Here is an 18,569-nt window from a genome sequence, read left to right as displayed (position 1 = left end):
GCAATGCAGGGCTCCTTCATGTTGTGTTCAGAGCTCTGGAGGGATGCACAGCAGTACTCTGGGCTACCCTGTGGGCTGACTCCAAGCCTGGGGAGAATCCTGGAACTCCCATTTCTTACGAGCTTGATATTGCACTGGGAATTTCTGGTACAGAGCCTGCACTCCATAGCCTGGCTATTGAGGTTGGACACAGCTGAGAGTGATGAAATGAGAGTGAAATAGGGTTGCTAGAGAAAGTGAAAAACATCTTAGCCTTGAAGGGGGAGGCTTGATGTTGGGATTGAACCATGGTGTCCGATTCCATCTCTCCCAGAGCCCTCTTTGTCCAATGGTATGCACAGATTTGGGCAACAGAGTACATGGCAGGTGTGGAGGGTACTCTGTGCAAATTCTTTGGGATGCTGTGGGGTCACACAGGTCCACTCCTGGGATTGCTGTGGCCACTTGGACCAGGGGAAAGCTTCCGAGCATCTATTTCTGGCCTGGGGAACTCAGTGCCGGGTCAGGCCCAGGCTGCAAGCCCTTGCATGCCCTGGAGTACATCTCTATCACATTGCCTTGGGATGTCTCCACACCCAGTTCCACCCACCCACCCACGGACACAGCTGAGGACTGGGGCCAAAACCTAGCCTGTGGGACCTCTTCTTGGCCTGGATCAGGCATCTTTCCAGCACTCCCAATTTTTTCCTCTTGCTTGGATCCCCCCTCCATCCAGAACCAGCCCTACACCTGGGGTGGTCTGGCTACAATTTCTGCAGCCCTGGAACCAAAGAAAACCTCTCCTTATGAATCTCTTCTTTGCAGCAGAACGCGGGGGGGCGGGGGGGGGGGAGGGTTGGGGGGGGTGCTGCGCCTTGCCCGAGGAGACCCCTATTCTGCCCGGGCAGGGTCCCAGACAAGCCGGGCACCCCCTCCCCCGCCGGTCTGTCGGGGGCTGAGGCCGGGCGCGTTTCGGAAGAGAAGTGGCTGGCGAGCAACATCCTTCCGGGGAGCAGCTCCATCCCGGGGCTGGGCACCGAGGCGGGTTAGAAGGACAGGACACACGCAGAGAAAAACCCCTCCCCGGCTCGCTCAGGTGAGCAGCAGCCGGAGACTCTCAGAAACCGGGAGGGGCCGAGGGGATCCGCCCCCGCCCCGCCGGTGAATGCCCCCGCGACCCCCGGAGGTGGGCAGAGCTAGGCTCTCCATAGCCCCGGGGGTTGCCGGTTCCTTTCCAGCCGGCTGGACGAGGGAGGGAAAGAGAGAGAGGGAGGGAGGCAGGGAAAGAAGTTGGGAAAGTGCGGCGGGGTGGGGAGGGCGCTTCAGACACACCTGCCGGGGCGGAGAGGCGGCGGCGCGGAGCGGAGCGGAGCGGGGAGCAGCCGCCCGGAGTGGGGATGGCAGGTAAGGGGCGAGCCCCCGTCCGGGAACGGGGTCCCGGGGGCGGCGGAGCCCCGCTGGGCCCCCTTTGCCGCGGGGGCGGCGGCTGCTCGTCGGCATCGCCCCGGGGCGGGAGTTTTGCACTGGCTCGGGAGTGGTGGTGGTGGTGGTGGTGGGGGATGTCTGCGCTTCTTGTCCTCTTCCCCAGCCACCTCCTCGGGAATGGCCTCCGGCTCGGCATTTCTCGAAGAGCGCCTTCAGACCGGCGAAAGGGAAGCGCTCCCTCCGCCCGCCGCGGGAGGGGGGCACCCCGGGCGGGAGCGGGGCTACCGGCTCTGGAACCTTCTGCCCACCCCTCCCCTCTCTTTCTCTCCTTCCCTCTCCCTTTCCCTCTCTGCCGAGCCTGCCTGCCGAGAAGCTGGTCGCGGCTTGCACAGCCGGCTTGAGTTTCTTGGAGAAACAGTTTGACTTAAAGGGATAAATCTGCTGCGGAGTTTGAAACCGCTCAACTTCTGTGACCTGCTGTTGCGTCGTCCTCCAGCGTACTTGTGTCTATGTGGCAAAAGTCTCAAATGAGAGTTCAATTTCTGCAAGAAACACTGTTTTTATTCAACCTAGAGCAGTCCATGTCTGTATTTGTATTTGGGGTCCTAAACTCTTCGGTGCAGAAAATGGGACACTTGGGCTTCTTTTGTGGTGTCAGCAATTCTCCGTTCCTGCTATCTTTCATCCATCAGACCCCAAGCCTCCTGTGTTTGCATTTGGAGGATTAACTTCTGCACAGCTCTCTCAGCCATCCTCCTTGTTGTGCTGGTTGTCAGTCTGAAATAGCATGATATAATTTGCACCACGAGATAGGAAAAAAACCCGACAACAGAACTCCACCCCCAAATTTCCAAAGAAAAGGAAAAAGACTAGGACATTTCCTTCCCCTGTGGAACATGAACTTCTGCCCTGCCCCTGGGAATGTTCGTGTGCCTGGGGTACCAAAGCTGAACTTAATGCCCACACCAGAGCAGCAGGTAACCATGCACACGTTGGAGGAGAGATGGCTTCTAAGTCTCAGGAGATCTTTGCTGTGCTTTGCCTTGACAGCTGAAAGGATTTGTGCTGGCCTGTGAAGCAGACTTCATTTCTTGAGTGAAAATAGATAACACTGAGTTGATCCATAGCTGGGGAGAGAGCACATTGCACAGAGCTGCTCCATCACAGCTTGTAGGACTGTAAGAGCAGGTTTACCATGACTCTGAGAGGTTTTGGCCCATTCACTTGAGGGGTTCTCTCGTGCTTTATTTCGTTGGCAGAGTGCTTGCCTTGTTGCAACATATTTTCAGGGCTCCATACAGCGGCGTGGAAGATACATGAAAGATATGCTCATGTGATTACCTGCTGATTCCAGTACCTGTAGCCAAGCTTCTCTGTGGGATGGTGCCCTTGAGAACTTGTTTGGTCACCAGTGCTTGGTGCACAGTGCCACGGATTCATTTGCTGGATCCTCTCCAGCCCCAAGTATGAGAAAGCATGTCCTGTGAAAACTCTTGGTCCTGAGAGTTTCCCATTCTCAGGGATGGGACAAAAGGGAAGGTGTGTGATGGCTGGGGGGATTTCAGAATGTTTGAGGGATGAAGATGGTATCTTCTCTAGACTTCCTACTGTATACGCGTCTAACTCTCTTATGCACCACTTGCCTTTTGCATATGCAAGGCTCTAGGTGGACACTCAAGATCCTGCTGTATTTTAGATAAACAGATAAATTTCAGATAAATCTATTTTAGATAAATAGATCCATTTATTTGTAAAATGTTTTCTGATGTATCTGAGTCCTGTTTGCAAGACTAGTGGATCGTTTGCAGGATCATACCTTGACTCTTGTTCTCCCATGCCTACTCATGCCTTCTACCTGTGCTCCTCCATCATTCCTCATCATTTTATCCTTTCCTTTTATCCTTCCAGCCGCGGAGAATGCGTCTCTCCAAGCCAGCAGCCTGTCAGAGCAGGAGGAGGAAGAAGACACCATCTGGGAGAAGATCGAGAGCGCACGACACCAGCTGACCCGCTCCCTGAACCCAGCCAAGCTCACCCCGTACCTGCGCCAGTGCCGCGTCATAGACGAGCAGGATGAGGAGGAGGTGCTGAACTCGTGCCGATTCCCTTGCAAGAGCAACCAGACAGGTGGGAGAAGACACGAACTTGCACTTGGATGGGCCTGGTTTGTGGGGGATAACCTGGTTTTGACACACAGTGGGTGCTACACACACTGCACTACTCCCTCAGCTTCATTGTTCTCTGAGGTGCTCTGCAGTGGAGATGCTACCTTCATACCAAGAAGCTGGGCTACTCAGTTTTCTCTCTGTTTTGCAGGGAATTCATCCTAGCCCTTTGTCTGTTCTTCCAGGTTACCTGATGGACATCCTTCGGCGCCGTGGAAAGCGAGGCTATGAAGCCTTCCTGGAATCCTTGGAGTTTTATTACCCAGAGCACTACACACGGCTCACAGGGAGGGAACCAGCCCAGCGCTGCTCTATGATCCTGGGTAGGAGCAGGTGCTCTGTTCTCCTTTTAGCTGCTGCTTGCATGGGAAGGGCCAGAATGTTCACATTCTGAAGAAATGTTCACATGCCTGCGTAAAAACCGGGTTCATGCTGCTGGTGTGTGAGGAATCCTGACAGTTCTGTACTCTAGAACTGGCAGAGAGGGGGCCACATACACAGGTGTGAAGACTGTGGTGCCATAAGCCTGGGGCAACAAGGGCTGCAAACCTGCAGGAGAACTTGTCACTTCTTGGTGGAAAACAGAGCATTGGGCAAATCTGTTTCTTGGGGTTACCCCTGTTTCAGCAGCCAGGAACAGGTTCTCCTTTGTCTCTCCCCAGATGAGGAAGGCCCTGAGGGACTAACTCAGTTCCTGATGATGGAGGTGAAGAAGGTGAGGGCTCAACGGAAAGAGCACCTGCTGAAGGAACACCAGCTCCAGGTGAAAAACCAGGCATTGGAGCAAGAGCAAGTCCGGCTGGAGCAGCAGCTGAAGGAGCTCCTGAAGGTGCAGGAGCGTTGCCAGCGGCTGAGAGAGGAGTGGGACTCCAACAGCGTGGAGCTGCTGAGGCTGAAGGACGAGAACTACATGATGGCCATGCGCTACGCGCAGCTCTGCGAGGAGAAGAACGTGGCCGTGCTGCGGAGCAGGGACCTGCAGCTGCTGGTAGGATGCTGGGGAGCACGAGGGTGGGCAGTGGGACGTGCCGGGAGTCTGACGGCCGAGAGGGATGCACGCGGATGTCCACACGTGGTAGACTGTGAGCATGAAGGAGCTGATAGCACACAGGATGTGTTTTGGGGATCCTGCCCTGCTCGGGATGGAAATGTGCCCTGCAGGGGGCTGAGACATGGGCACAGTGCAGGAGGCTTGCCACGGCCCAGGGGCAGCTGGAGATACATCACCAGCTCCTGCCAGCTGATGTAGTTGAGGGTACATCACCTAGAGGAGCCAGAGGCAGGGCTGGTGCCTTCCCTGGCATCCGCTGACTCTCAGCCTGGCTGCTGGCACCACAAGATGCCCTGTGTGCTCCTGCCTGTGCTGGCTGCCCTGTGCTGCCTGCTCTGCTCTCTGGCAGCACAGGCAGGCGGCAGGCAGCTCACTCTGTCAAGCTGTGTGTTTATATTTACTTCTTCCCCCTTAAAGGGTTTGCGTTTTCCTCTCTCTAGTGAGGCCGGTGGCAGTGCAGCCGCCCACGCTGGGTGCGTGTGTGCTGCCTGGAGCTGCCCAGCCTACCTTGCTGAGCTTTAGGAGCCTTTTGGCCCAGCCTCCATCCCCCCTGCCACTCCCCACCGCCTCCTCATGTCTCTCATGACGTTGGTTAGACTCATGCCCTGCATAGCTGAAGGAATTCGTGACACTGCACTCCAGCTGCCAAGCTCTCACCTCCAGCAAACATGCATCCATTTCCTGCCTGGGCAAGGACAGCTCTACCTTGAACCTATTAATAACCCATATTTTTAAGTGCTCTGCTGCCTCCTGGCATTCCCCCTACCAGTCTGGGCCTGGACCTTTCACACAGCCTTGTGGTTACCTTTCATACCTCATTCTGTTGTGCCAGTGCCGGGATCCTCCCCTACCTTTTTTCTGGTATTCCTGCCAATGCCAGCTCCCCTGGGCCTCTTTGGAGCAGGGAGGTGAATCACTTGGAGGTAACTGTGCACTGAAGAAATCCCCCTGGAAGCAGCGTCTCAGCTTGCCTTCCCCTCCTGACTCTTCACTCCAGAAGTGTCTGGTCCCCAAAAGTCACTCTAGGTATTTTGGGCAGATTCACAGAAGTAATTCAGTTCCTGAATCCCTTCTTGGCAATTTTGGCAGTGCTTCTTGGTGGCTTTGATAGGCTTCTGCTGCCCCATTTCTTCTCAAAGCCTTACTTACCTGTGAAACTGGTTCTCTGATCAATCTAATCAGTCATTACAGGTCTGGGAGGACCTCTCTTACTCTTAAAAGTCCCTGACCTTTTCTGTCTCCCGTGACATGTTGGTGGAGGAGTGTGAGACCAGGCCAGGGAATGATGATGCCCCCGTGGTACGCTGCAGCCTCCAGCAGCTTGAACCTCAAACACCTCCCAGGCCAGAGGTGGCCTCCCCACACTGAATAGCCTCCAGTGGATTTTTCTGCTGTGGATTTGTTTCTTAGCTGTTCTAGGAGTCTTTGAGATACTCACAGCTGCTGGCCCTGGACCAGAGGTCCCACGTCCACCCATGATCAAGGCCAGCTCCACCGTGGGTGCCCCAGGGTAGCAAGAAAGTTGTTGCACCAAGAGAAGATCCTGAATGTGCTTATGCAAGTGCATCTTCCTCCTTTCCCTGAGGGAGAAGCTTTTGTGTGCAGCTGTGCTGCTAACCTTGGCCCAGCAGTAGGATACTCCTTCACATGGCTGCCTGTGGTTGCCTCCTGCGCCTTACTCGCCTCCAGACCTGTTTTCTTCTCAGCACCTTCTCTGCTTCACTCTCCTGATAAGGAGGAGGTGCAGGGCCGTGTGTGTCAGACTGTTTTGTCCCTGGGTTTCAGGTGGACCAGCTGAAATGCAAAGTGTCCAGCCTGGAGGAGGAGTGCAGCCTGCTGCGGAAACAGGCATCTGCACCGCCCCAGCGAGAGGCCGAGGAGCGGGGCCATCCCGACGCCGTGTCCGAGCTGTGGGCTGAGAACCAGCGGCTCACGGCATCGCTGCAGGAGCTGCAGGGCATGTTGCAGGTACCTCCCAGGGCAGGCCAGGCTCCAGGTCACTTGCTTTCCTGGGCCACCCGCAGTGCTGTTTACACAGCCACTGGAAAGATGGGGAAATCATTGTTTTGGGCTGGCCTGTCCCATCCTCTGAGCATATTGCTTGGCTGTGGTGCCTGCCATTGTGTCTGGGTAGTGACAGGTGCTTTTTTCCAGCCCTGTAATTCTTGGTTGTGCTCACAAGTGTGACTTTGTGCCTTGGAGTGCACAGCAGATTGATGCAGGATGATGATGGCAGTTGTGGCAGTCATTGCCCTGGTCTGTTGCTCCCTGGGTGATTGAGGGGCAGTGACAGTACTCTCTCACCTCCTAGACACCCGGTGAGGGCCCAGTGCCAGGCTCTGAGCAGATCCTCCTGGACATCCTGGAGCATGATTGGAAGGAAGCCCAAGATGACCGGCAGGATCTCTGTCAGAAACTCAACTCCCTGCAGAATGAGCTGCAGTGGGCTGAAGAACTGAGGGATAAGGTAGAGCATTCATCACTGCCCCTGTCCCTGCACACCAAGCGGGGCCTGGGAGGGGGCTGTAAAGCAGGTGCTTTCAGGAAGGCTAATGCTCACTGCTTGCTGTTACCAGTACCTCCAGGAGGTGGAAGATCTGCAGCTCAAATACCGGACGCTGCAGAAGGACTGTGATCTCTACAAGCACCGTATGAACACAGTGCTGCTGCAGCTGGAGGAGATCGAGAAAGAGCGGGACCAGGTAGATTGCTTTTCACCTCCCAGCAGGAACAGAGCTCTGGATACCCTCTCCTTCCCCAGCAGATCTTGTCCAGCCATGCCAGGGTGGGAGGTGTGGATTAGCAGCGCAGTTCTGTGCCTTTTCTCGCTCTCAGTCTGGCTCCTTGCAGGCCATCCAGAGCCGTGATGGGGTGCAGCTGCAATACTCCCAGAGCCTGATCGAGAAGGACCAGTACCGCAAACGTGTGCGGGCCCTGGAGGAGGAGCGGGATGAGCTCCTAAGCAAGCTGAGCCAGGCAGAAGGGCTGAACAGCACGCTAGAGGCACAGCTGCAGCGGTGCCAAGGGGGCCGCAGCCTCAGCAAGGTGAGGGTGGCTAGAAAGAAGGGGCAAGAGGGAAGGCAAAGGGGTCAGGACTGATTTCTGGGGGATGCAGATGGGATGATGGAGTCCCTTCTCTCCCAGATGTGCAGCTCTTCCTACTCCCTCTGCTCCAACCTCAGCAGCACCTGGAGCCTCATAGACAACCCTACAAATGGACTCATGGATACTCTGGGGAATTCTGTTACCCCATTCCCGGGGGATTCAGCCATTCAGAGCATGGTGAGTGCTTGACCACGTGAGGCTGGCCCTCAGCTGAGGCCAGCAGAGACACTGCTCAGGAGGGGCACGCAGGCATTGGAGTTGGAGTTCTTGGTGGAAGACTGGCCGTGGGGTGGTGTGTAAGGTGTGAGCTGATCTCGGGTGCAAAGCTTTGCTCTCTCAGTCTCTAACAAACTAGCCAGTGCTGCCCCAAAGCGTGGCAAAGAGGAGGAAGCAAAACTCTTCATCCCATACGACGCTCTAGAAATCAACAGCCTCATGTAAGATGCTATCCTTCCCAAAATGCTGTTTAATCTACACAAGCTGGAGGAGAAATCCAGGCTCTTTTGAGCCCTGTAGCAGCATCGTGTTGTTTTTAAGGGAGTCAGGTTCTTTCCTTTGACTCCTTGAACTGTCATCCCAGAGCACCCTGAAATGGGCAGGGTTACTCACACCTCTGGGTGTGTGGTGGCTAAAACAGAAATATAAGGACAAGGGTTGGATAGTCTCTTCACTTGCTACTTCTCCTGCAGCTTGTACTTTGCAAAAAGATGTTGATGCAGTGTCATGGATCCCTAGCTGAGCTATCTGCTTGGGAAAACAAGGTGCCCCTAGGAGTTTGGAGGGATGTGGAGTATCCTAAAGAGGGTTGTGGTAGCCAAGGAGCTATGTGCTCCCCTGGCCTGAAGGGAGGGGAGAAGTGGTGCTGGGTGTTGATGTTAGCAAGTACTTCTCTCACTCTGCCCAAGGATGTGACTCCCGACAGCGAGAAGGATATCAACCGCCTTTCCACCTTCCCCTTCCCTCCCTGCATCGGCTCCATCCTCCGCCGGCAGCGGGAAGAGAGATGCATGCCCTACAAAAGGTGATTGCTGGGGGCTGCTTGTCTCCTCTGTGGGGTTTGTGGGGTCCAGGGAGAGCTGCCTGGCAGGGTTAGGAGAGAACCTGGAGTGGGAACAGAGTGGGAAGGCTGGCTGGGAGCTGTGTGGTGGCTGCAGGGGTGCTTGGGGGTGGCGGGGAGGTCTGTGGAGCTGAGATTGAGAACGGGATGCCAACAGTCTTTGGAGAAGCTGCTACCTTACAGACCCATTTTGTGTCTCCTTTGTAGCTTGTCCTGTGGCTCCTTTAGCAGCATGGAAGATGCAACAGGTACAAGGCTTTCCTCAATGGGCTTAGCTAAAAAGAAGTGGTGGCTGTGGGGAGAGGGGTTGGACAACTGACCCTCCCTCACCCCTCTGGTTTGTACAGCTCACTGCAAGGGCTCTGCACCTGTAGCATGGTACTATGGACCCTCTGTCAGGCACAGCAGCTGGAAAAGCTGGCTTTTCCTCTGCAGAGGCAGGGAGCTATTTGTATCAGCTCTGTTTGACTCATGGAGAGCTGTTGAGGGGAGTAGGTAATAGAACAGGGAAATACCTTTGCCCTGGGGTGTTATTGGATAGTCCCTTCATCTGCTGTCATGGGTTCTAAGTCTCCTGGAGTGAAGCTCCTGGTGCTGGCAGGCCCTGTGATGGGTGCTGGTGGCTGATCTCTGAGCACATCCAGGTGGCCCTGGCTACTGCTGCCTTCTGGCCGAAGTGCTGATGAAGGGAACAAAGATTTGCTTGTTCTTGGCAATGTGGGAAACGCTTTTCTTGAGGGTGACCATTCAAAGCCTCCCTGCAGCCTCAGTTTCCCAGTCAGATGCTAGAAAATGGCCAGGGGAGGATGGCAGACCCTTGCCATCCCCAGAACACGAGCTCCCTGCAGCGTTAGTACAGGTGAAGTGCTCCCTCTCCGTTTTGCTCTCTCCTAGGCAACAGTTTTGCTGGCACCTTGCTGGGGGCCTTCTCCTCTTCTTCCAGCAGCACGTACACCAGGGTGAAGTCAGAGATCTGCTTGTCCACACTTTCCAGACGCAAGGAGGTCACCAGGAGGTGACTGCTGCTCTCTGAGCTGGGCACTCTGTGGTGGTGCTTGAGGGGACATTTTGTGGTGCCAGGGACCACGCTTGGGAGACCCTTCCTTTCTGCCCCTCCCACTGCAGGCTCTTTCTCACGAGTGGGAGAGGAGAGAAATGAAGATCCTATAGTCCTTGCTTCCTAGCAGAACTTCAATTTTTTGCACTGTCCTATTTGTTATGGCAGGGGTGGGGATGTTGCTCTGGGCTGGACACGTGTCTGTCCAAGTAGGGAAGGACTGTGGGAGCCCAGCTTGGCTTTGCTGATGGGGCTGGTCGGATAGAAGGGCCTGTGGGGCTTTGTGAGCTCTGTGTGCCCTGGTGATGGGCATGCTGTGAGTCACGAGCTCTGTGCTGCAATAAAGACCCTGTAGCTGGACACAAGGCATGGGGGACTGGCTCTTAGCAAAGGCAGTCAACCTCAGTTGCCAGACTTTGCATTTCTCCTTGCCAGGTCACTAGTGGTACAGCTCACGAGCGTGGGTCATCCCAGCAACCCCTCACCCCAGGAGAAGAGGCTCGGAGCAGACATCTCCATCCTTGGAGGGAACAGGACAGGAATTTATGTCCAGTGGGTCAAGCCAGGCTCACGGGTTGAAAAAGCAGGACTCAGGGAAGGGTGCCGGCTCATTGAGGTGAGTCAGGGAATGGGCTCACTTTGAGGGTTTGCAAAGCACTTGGGATGATGCAAGGAGTGTGGAGTGATCCCCAGTGCAAGCTGATCTCTACCCAGCTTGAAGTCCACCTCCGTTTCTTTTATTTTCCAGGACTGCTCCCTATCTAGAGCTTTACACAGCACAAATACCCACCCAGGTCTCATGGCACTCGAGTGTACCTGTGCATATAAAAATGCCAAGACCTTCTGAAACACTTCCTTGAGCTGTGGGAAGGGAGAAACAAAAAGGAGTCACACGATTAAGGTGCCAGTATGGCTTTGTGTCCCTCGAGTTGTCTGTCACCTTGTAGTTTTTTCAGAGCAGTTTGCATCCTGCACATGCCCATTGCAAAGCAATCAATTCTGGAGCAAGTTTTCTCAGGCCTTTGTGACCCTCCTGAGCTTTAGAGAATAATTGCTCTGAAGAAAGCTCCTGGAGGGAGGGAAGGGCATTTGTTTTGCCAAGAATGACACCACTTGAAATACAGCTGCACTACTTGAATTAATATCCCACCTGTTACTGAAAACAAACCAGTGCTCCCGCTCCCACACATGTTCATGCACACACATGTTTCCTTTCACGACAGCCCACCATCCAGGCTGGGTGATGGCTGGCAGCAGGTATTTCAGAGGCAGAGGAGGGAGCCAGAGGCAGACTGAGGATGCCTTGCCCTCAGATACAGTTTATCCCAGACCTGCCTCGCTCTGTAACACCTTTTGTGTAACCCTAATGGGTGAGGGAGCCTGGGGGGTGCATGCTCTTCCAGCCCTGAGGTCTAACGGCATCGGTCCTTGCTAGCTGAGAGTGCCATCGCTGAAGGAAGAGGTGCTTTCCCTGGAGAACTGCACACGGGAGGTTGCCTACCTGAGCCTGCTGCACTGGGATGAGCCCTCTAGTCTCATCTTTCAGCTCGACCTAGAAGGTAAGGTGCTGGCAGCTGGGTCTCCTTTGAGCCTGAGCTCTCTGCCTCCCTTTCTAGACTTTCCACCCAGACCTGGAGATAAATCTCAGTTATTCTCTCTCCTCTCCTGTTTGGTCCTAGGCCACCATGTCTGACACAGGGGTTGGCTGTAGCTCCAGTAGCTTTCCCTGTCTGGTGTGACTTGTGCATCCTCTGAGTTACAGGACAGAGGTACAGACCTTCTGTCTGTTTGCCTCCTCTGCCCCCCCACCCCAATCCATAGCATCACAACTGTGCTGGCGACTTGGCTTTCTTACCGGTGACCGTTGTCTGCTGCGTCCCCACCTGTGGTGACCCGTGTTTTATGCTCCAGGATACCAGCCTCTGCGGGCAGCCCTGGAGGAGGGGAAGAAATGTTCTGGAGACTCGTTCTACGTCCGCACCAACGTGTCCCTCCTGGAGCCGTCGGACCCTTACGCGCTGTGCGTGAAGCGCCGGGAGATCCTGCACGTCACGGACACCATGCACAGAGGCCGCCTGGAGTGGTACTGCTCGCGCGTCGATCCCTTCACCGTGCGGGACCTGGACAAGGGCACAGTGCCCAACTACAGCAGGTAACCAGCGTGAGGAGGGATGTACCTGGGGTACCCGCCCCCTTTGTCTGTGCTGACCATCCCCTAGAAGTCCTGGGGGTGCAGACTGGCCTCTCGATGGTGTGGGATGACTAAGGATTGTATGGGGACCAGTGTGGTAGTGTTTGGGAGCCCTTGAGGGACTGGGAGGTTGAGTGAGGGCTTTGATATGCCTATGCTTCAGCAGGTGTGTGGGACCTGTTGGTGAAGAGGATCCCAGCAGGCTATGGTCCCTGGGGGCTTCTGGAGTTGCTGAGTGCAAGCTCCCTGTCTTTTCAGGGCTCATCAGCTTTTGAAGATCCAGGAGAAGCACCAGATGCCTGGGCAGCAGAGAGGCCACAGAAATAATGTAAGCCAAGGAAGCGGGTGATGAGAGCTGTGTGTGTGTGCCCATGGCCATCTCACCACCTCAGATACAACCTGCCCCACTCTGTTGGTAAACCAACTCCTACAGAGGTGGCAGATGGGTTAGCAAGCAAAACTTTTAGCCCAGGCAGTGTTACTTCTCTGTGGCTGCTTTTCTACTGCCTCCCCACTTCCTAGACTGAACCTAATGGGTGGCAGAGCCAATCCCTTGCTCTTTGTAAGGGTGCTCCATCCTTTTTGCCAGAGGGTGTTCTGCAGCCAGTTCTGCACGTGTGTGAAAAGGTCAGTGCTCTCAGCCTAATTGCCCTCACTTTCTCCTCAGCTAAAGAAACGGGCCTTGGGCCAACTGCGCTTGGTGAAATCCAAACCACAGAGGAGCACAGAACAGCCCCCTCAGCAGCTGTGGCTGGACCCCTGCTCAGGTGAGCTGCTAGCCCTGTGCCTGCCCTGTCACCCTTGCAGACCCAGTTGTCCCCTGGTCATCCAACTTTTTGTGGAGAATAAACTGCTGTGTAGCTCAAGGGAGTCACAGAAAATGGGCAGGGGGTCTACATCCAGGATATCTGTCCATGAGTGAGTGTTGTAACCAGGGTAGGGTCTTTCCTGGGACATAAGACAGTTTGGTAGGTACCTCCCTGATTCAGGATGAGGAGGGGGTGGTACAGAAGAATGGGATGGACTGTAGGCTGGCCTGGTCTCCCATGTTTTCACCTTTGGCTTTCTCTTCTTCGTTGCTGTCTTCCAGACCCGGACACAAACCTGAAGCCTTACAGCCTGGTGCGCCCTGTGGTGGTCAAGACACTCCGTCCCGTGGTGCTGTCCCCAAGCTGCATTGCACCACGGCTCATCAGGAACCTGCTGGACCTGCCCACCTCTCGCCTGGACTTTCATGTGTGCCCAGCAGGTAGGCAGCAGTGAGTGGTTGGTCAGTCCAATTCGGTGAAGAGCTGCTCTTCTCTTGGAAGTTTGGGTTACGGTCTCATGGGAGTCTCGGAAAACACGTGAGAGATCTCCCTTTAGTGGGTAAGTGTGGGAGTCTCTCAGTCTTCCCACGTAATACCTGTTAACAGGTCACTTTTTTGGGCTGAGTGTCTGCAAGATATTCCCTGCTATTTCTAACTGTGTCCTATCCCTGTGGCTCACAGGGAAGCCAGCCCTCACTTCTGGGTCCTGAGGCATGGGGATCCTCTCTCTTCCCTGGAGTGGATGGTGGTGTAGTGTTGCCTTGCTGCTCTGGGTGGCTCTTCCCAGACATGAAAACCCTGGCTGATGTGGGATCTGCAGGCTGACTTCATCCAGCTCTTCCTGCCCAGGAATGGAAGCATTCAACCTTAGTGCTGTTATCTCCTTCCTTCTGCCAGTAGATGTGCGGCTGACACATGGCTGAAGGGGAAAGGGCATTTTTCCCACAGGAAATGTTCAGGAAGGACAATTCCCTCTTTCCTCCTTCCTCTTCAGTTCTGTGGTGCTCTCTTTTCCCGGTGTTTAGAGTGCTCCTTTTGCCAACTGCAGGACTGACAAATGAGTTGGTTTATTCGTTTGCGAGGTAGTGATGGAGGTAGTGAAAAATCTCTGGTTTGCTGAAGGATGGCTCTGAAAACTTTGGCCGCTGGGCTTCTCAGCTGAGTGACTTGGCCATATATCCTGTCCTGCTGAGCCCTCTGCAGGGTCCCCCTCACACTGCACGGGGACCTGCTTCAAAGCTTTTATTGCCACTGGGAATTTACACGAGGGCAAAAACTCCTTGTCCCCTGCCAGTTTTGCCTGCTGCAAGGGAAGAAAAATAATCCATGAGCCCCAAGCCATTTCTCTTTTGTTTGCTGCCTGTATTTTCGTTTGATCTTCCATGGGAATCTGCTGCCTGCAAAGGAAACATGGTTTTGCAGGATCCAGGTCTACCTGAGAAACACCTGTGCCACCAGAGGATGCCCAGCCAGCCTGAGCCCTGGGACAACTGGAGCATGCTCTGGACATGCCTTCTGCTAAAAATATTACTTGATTTCTATCTTAGGGACAAGCAGCTCTTAAAAGCCTTTTTATGATCCCTCCTCATGTTTCCGTGGCAGTGTGGGCAGCTGCCTAGAGCAGCATGGTGGGTAGGTAAAGCCTGGCGCCTGCCTCAGCCACACTGGGCTGCAGGGGCTGTGGCTCCCAAGCCAGGTCTGGGGGTGTGTGTGTTGTGCCAGGGGCACCTGGCAGTCCTTGCTTTGACCATTGCTTTGACCATGCTGCAGCTCTGTACAGCCAGCTCTGCCCCCAGTTCTCTGTCACAGCATCAGCTCTGCTGCTCTCCTGGCGCTGGCTGCTGTCCTGCCTGTGAGGAGGGAAGGTGGCTCAGCCTGCCACCAGCAAAAGGAGGTTCAACTCGTCCCCATTTTCCTCCTGCTCTCCCAGGATACACCCACTCCTCTTGCTTCCCCAGCCGTGCTGCTCACTTACAGGAGCCGTCTATAAGCCTGTGTAGCTCTCAAACCCTGCAGAAAACCCACCTGGCAAGATAAAGTGGTTATTTTTCTGCCATACCCTGTTAGGGAGGGGTTGGGACAGTGTGAGTGTGGGGAAAGTGGGTGGATAATGTCTGTGAGCCAGCTTAGGCTGCTGTGGTACAACACAAGGTGCTGCTCTTGCCATGCAAGGTGTCTTCAGCTGTGATCTCTCACTTGTTCCCTACCAGAAAGCTGCAGGAGATCTATGCCAATGTGTGATGTTGTATAATTAGACTTGCTCTCCAGAATCCATAAACACCAAACTCGATAAGCACCAGTGCAGCAGTAAATGTGTGGGATCTGAGGTAGAAAGCCATGCAAGAGGGACAAGGGGCTGACATCTCCCTCTTCCTATCTCCTCTTGGCTTGCAGAGAAGCTGGCAGGAGGGGATCCCAGTGCAACCAATGCTCAGGAGCACCCTGTGTCTAGAGCTGCCCGCCAGGACCAGAGGGAGAGTGGACGAATCCGCATGATCCAGGAGGCGATGGAAAAGGTGCTGAGGCTTTTGGTGTGGGGACAAAGGGCCAGGATGGGACACCTCATTCAGACCGGAGGAGAGGAGGGGGAAGAGGGAGGGCGGTGTGGTGATAGAGAAGGAGCTGCTTGTTTGGGGCCTGTGTAATTCAGAGAGTATTTTAGGTTGTGGAGCAGCAGGTACAGACGTTTCCCTGAGTCTCTGATGAGCTCAGATAAAATAAATGGCAGATGGGGATTTGTGGGGGAGTCAGTGGGACATGCCATACTCAGAAGTGACCTCCCTGCTCTCTCATTCCTCATGTTCACCAAGGTGGCAACAGCTCTGCTCAGGGCAGAAATGTGAGGCTGTGGGTGACAGCAATGACAAAGGGGATGTGAAGATGGGCTGTGACTGAGAGTGGGGTCCAGTGAGCTCTTGGGTTGGATTGGCAGTGATGGAGTGGGTGACCCTGCTCTTTAATTCTCCCCGTCTCTATTGGCGCTGTCCATAAATCTCATTTTTAATGGAATTAGTATTGGAAAAGCAATGATATTGCACAGTATGGGGTTTGATTTAATGTAACTGTCAGGGGCTGGGGTTATTTTTTCTCCATTTAAATCAGTAAATCTATTCTATTTCTTTTCCAGAATAAACACTGCCTGCTAGAGCTGGGATTTGAGGGTGTGAGGGATCTAATTAAAAGTGAAATATACCCCATCGTTATCCATGTCGAGGTCACTGAGAAGAACATTAGAGGACTCAGGTGAGGAAAGGCGGTGTGGCATGGATGGAGGGCATCACGGGAGGAGAGAGAAGCCCTTGTCTCTGTTCAGAGACAGAAGGCGGATCAGGCGAGAGCACTGGATGTGTGTGTTGGGGTTGGCTCTCTGAGGGGACTAATTGGCTTTCTGTAGGTGTGAGGGCGTTCCTGGGTGGTTTTGCTGCCCCACCTGCTTATGCCAAGGGTAATGTTTGTCCCTGTGTTTTCCCCAGGAGCTTGCTGGGGAAGGCGGGCCAGCGGGACTCGGAGGTGCTGAAGGCGTGCCGTGGTGTGGAGCGGGCTCTCCACACCCTGCCGTGCTCCTGGGCCCGCGTGGAGCCCCATGCCTGGAACCATGTGGAGGAACTGCCCAAGGTGGTTCGTGGATGCATCTTCCAGGAGCAAGCCCGCCCACTGTGGATGGAGGAGGGCGATGACTGAGCTGGGGGTGGCAGAGCGGCTACTGACACCTACTGTCCCCAAGAGCTGCTCTCAGAAGTCCCTGCCTTCCCAAGCCCCTCCAGGTAGCGTGCTCTTCCTCCCTGAGGGGATGCTGGCAGCAAAGGCCCCCCAGGGTAGCCTTTCTCGTCTTCTGGAGGGCCACCAAGAGCCAGGAAGTAACACACAGTGCCTCCCCTGTCTGAGCTTTCTGTATTTCACTGGAAAGACGTCTTCCGCCATCATGGTGGAAACCACCCTAGTGGGCTGTTCCCGGTCACCGTGGGCTGCCCTTGTACGTGGTCAGGTTGACAGACAGGGAATGTAGGGGAGCTGTGTGGGATCAGGCTGTGTAGGAGCGTTTCTCACACACGTTTGAAGCTCTTCTCCCGTCACCGCCATCTCCCCTGCCTGGTGGCACTGTGTGCTCTCGGTCCTCTCTTCCCATCTACCTCGCCTCCGGCCCCAAGGCACAGGGAGCATGGCTCATATGCCTGTGACCCACGGCAGCTGGAGTGACACTAAGGTTGCAACAAACCCTTATTTTATAGGAGCTGTACTCTTTATTGCTTGTAAATTATTAATGGAGCCTTTTATTGGCAAACTGCCTGTAAAGGAGAATTAAATACCATTCATAATGGGAATGGGTGGCAGGCTGTGGGCTTGTGTGTTACTGGGGAGCTATGGGTGATGTACGATGGGATGTTTTTCTCCTCCTTTAGGTGAGATCCAACTGCCCAGCCCTCCAGGGGAAGGAGGGAGCACTGCCTTTGCTGTTGTAGGGCATCAAGAAGTGTGGGGAGAGACAGGCTAAGTGTGCCCCACACTAAGTCCCCTCTCTTTTCTACATAGCACCTGATTTTCAATCCTTTGCCTTTCCCCAGCACTGATGTTGGTCAGGGTGCTTTAGGGAAGTCAGGGAAACACTCACTTGAGTTTTGAACTGTGTCTGGCTGGGGTCCCTAGAGCTTTGCATCCCTCCATGCCTTGGTTAGCCTGAACTGACAAGCCAGCTACCTCACCCTCCTGGGGGACAACAAGGAGATGAGCCCAGCCATGCTGCTAGGAGAAAGGGGGACAATGCCCTTGCAAGTGGGGTTTTCACCCTGACATGGGGCCAAGAGTGGGTTCAGACTCTGGCAGGGGGAAGATGGAGGCTTTGGGTAGCCACAGCAGTGCTCACTTATGCTGCATGGTCCTGAATCCTGCTATGCAGCCACCGCTATCAGATGCCATGGGAAAGGGGTGCCAGGATACCCATGCAATGGAGAGGTGGTGGTTGTGGTGGTAGGTGGTCTTTCCTGAGGCTTGCCAGAGGAACAGGTAGTCTGTGGCTCTGGGAAGCTTTGTGGGGCATGAGGTCAGGCAGAGTCTGCTGGTTCTGGGCTCAATGGGAGAAGATGGGCAACCAGCACCAGTCAGGTCCTCTCTGTGTCCTCCTTGCCCCTGTGGTTTGGCCCTGCTGGTGCCATGCACTTGTGAAGCTCTGAGCAAAAATTACCTTGCTGATCTTCATGGGTCCCCTGTGAGGTGTTATTTCAGGCTCTAAACCAGTTGCCTGTGTCTTTTATGAGGACGAGAGTGAAGGGGGGAGGAAAGAAAATGAAGATTTTAACTTGCAGTCACTAAAATGTAGAGCAAAGTCCTCGCTCTGCCCTGGAGCCATGCAACTCTTCTCTCAGGGAAGGGGGAGCTGGCATACACAGGGCTCCAGATGAAAGCTCCCAAGTGACATCCACTCCAGGGGATGCAGCCTGAGCATCCCAGCACAGCCAGTCCCCTGGGAGGGTGCTTGCCCTGCAGGCAAACAAAGTGGGATTCTTGTTGAGCTGATGAGAAGACAAGTCCCAAAACAAGCTCCCATTCACCCTGTCATGGATTTGGAGATTGGAATTTGCATCGTTGTGGGGGGAAGAAAAAAATAGCACTTGAGTATTCAGGGAAAACACTGTGTGTGAGGCACTGTGACTCAGGGCTTGAAACTTCCTTGTATCCCTGTTGGCACTGGGAGCCAGCCCCAGCCCTATGGCCTAGCTGAAGGGGGTTAAAAGC

General features: G+C 54.6%; 1 protein-coding gene across 2 annotated transcripts; it reads left to right on the top strand.

The window, feature by feature from the left end:
- The first annotated feature begins 1,278 nt into the window (after positions 1-1,278).
- On the top strand, positions 1,279-17,161 carry CARD10 (caspase recruitment domain family member 10). Of its 2 annotated transcripts, XM_048300831.1 has the most exons (21): positions 1,279-1,383; positions 3,313-3,531; positions 3,755-3,892; positions 4,232-4,557; positions 6,406-6,588; positions 6,932-7,087; positions 7,197-7,322; positions 7,471-7,665; positions 7,765-7,902; positions 8,631-8,746; positions 8,990-9,030; positions 9,677-9,797; positions 10,275-10,455; positions 11,275-11,398; positions 11,751-11,991; positions 12,289-12,358; positions 12,698-12,797; positions 13,121-13,279; positions 15,234-15,355; positions 15,967-16,082; positions 16,313-17,161. In XM_048300831.1, exons 1-21 carry the CDS (start codon positions 1,377-1,379, stop codon positions 16,518-16,520), a joined length of 3,087 nt encoding a protein of 1,028 aa, XP_048156788.1. In that variant the 5' UTR covers positions 1,279-1,376; the 3' UTR covers positions 16,521-17,161. The 2 variants fall into 2 exon arrangements, with proteins under 2 accessions (XP_048156788.1, XP_048156787.1); XM_048300830.1 differs by lacking the exon at positions 1,279-1,383 and having other exon boundaries at positions 3,211-3,531.
- Positions 17,162-18,569: the final 1,408 nt, after the last annotated feature.

The sequence above is a fragment of the Corvus hawaiiensis genome, chromosome 4 (genome assembly GCF_020740725.1).
Source record: "Corvus hawaiiensis isolate bCorHaw1 chromosome 4, bCorHaw1.pri.cur, whole genome shotgun sequence".
Classification (NCBI taxonomy): domain Eukaryota; kingdom Metazoa; phylum Chordata; class Aves; order Passeriformes; family Corvidae; genus Corvus; species Corvus hawaiiensis.
Note: the sequence above shows the minus strand (reverse complement) of the source record. Positions and strands in the feature narration are given on the sequence as shown.

Bases quoted from the DNA above. Each gene is read 5' to 3' on its own strand.
- CARD10 (XM_048300830.1), top strand. From the start codon at position 3,249: ATGCCTTCTACCTGTGCTCCTCCATCATTCCTCATCATTTTATCCTTT. The intron at 3,532-3,754 runs GTGGGAGAAGAC...CTGTTCTTCCAG, and splicing joins TTGCAAGAGCAACCAGACAG to GTTACCTGATGGACATCCTT. The intron at 16,083-16,312 runs GTGAGGAAAGGC...TGTTTTCCCCAG, and splicing joins AAGAACATTAGAGGACTCAG to GAGCTTGCTGGGGAAGGCGG.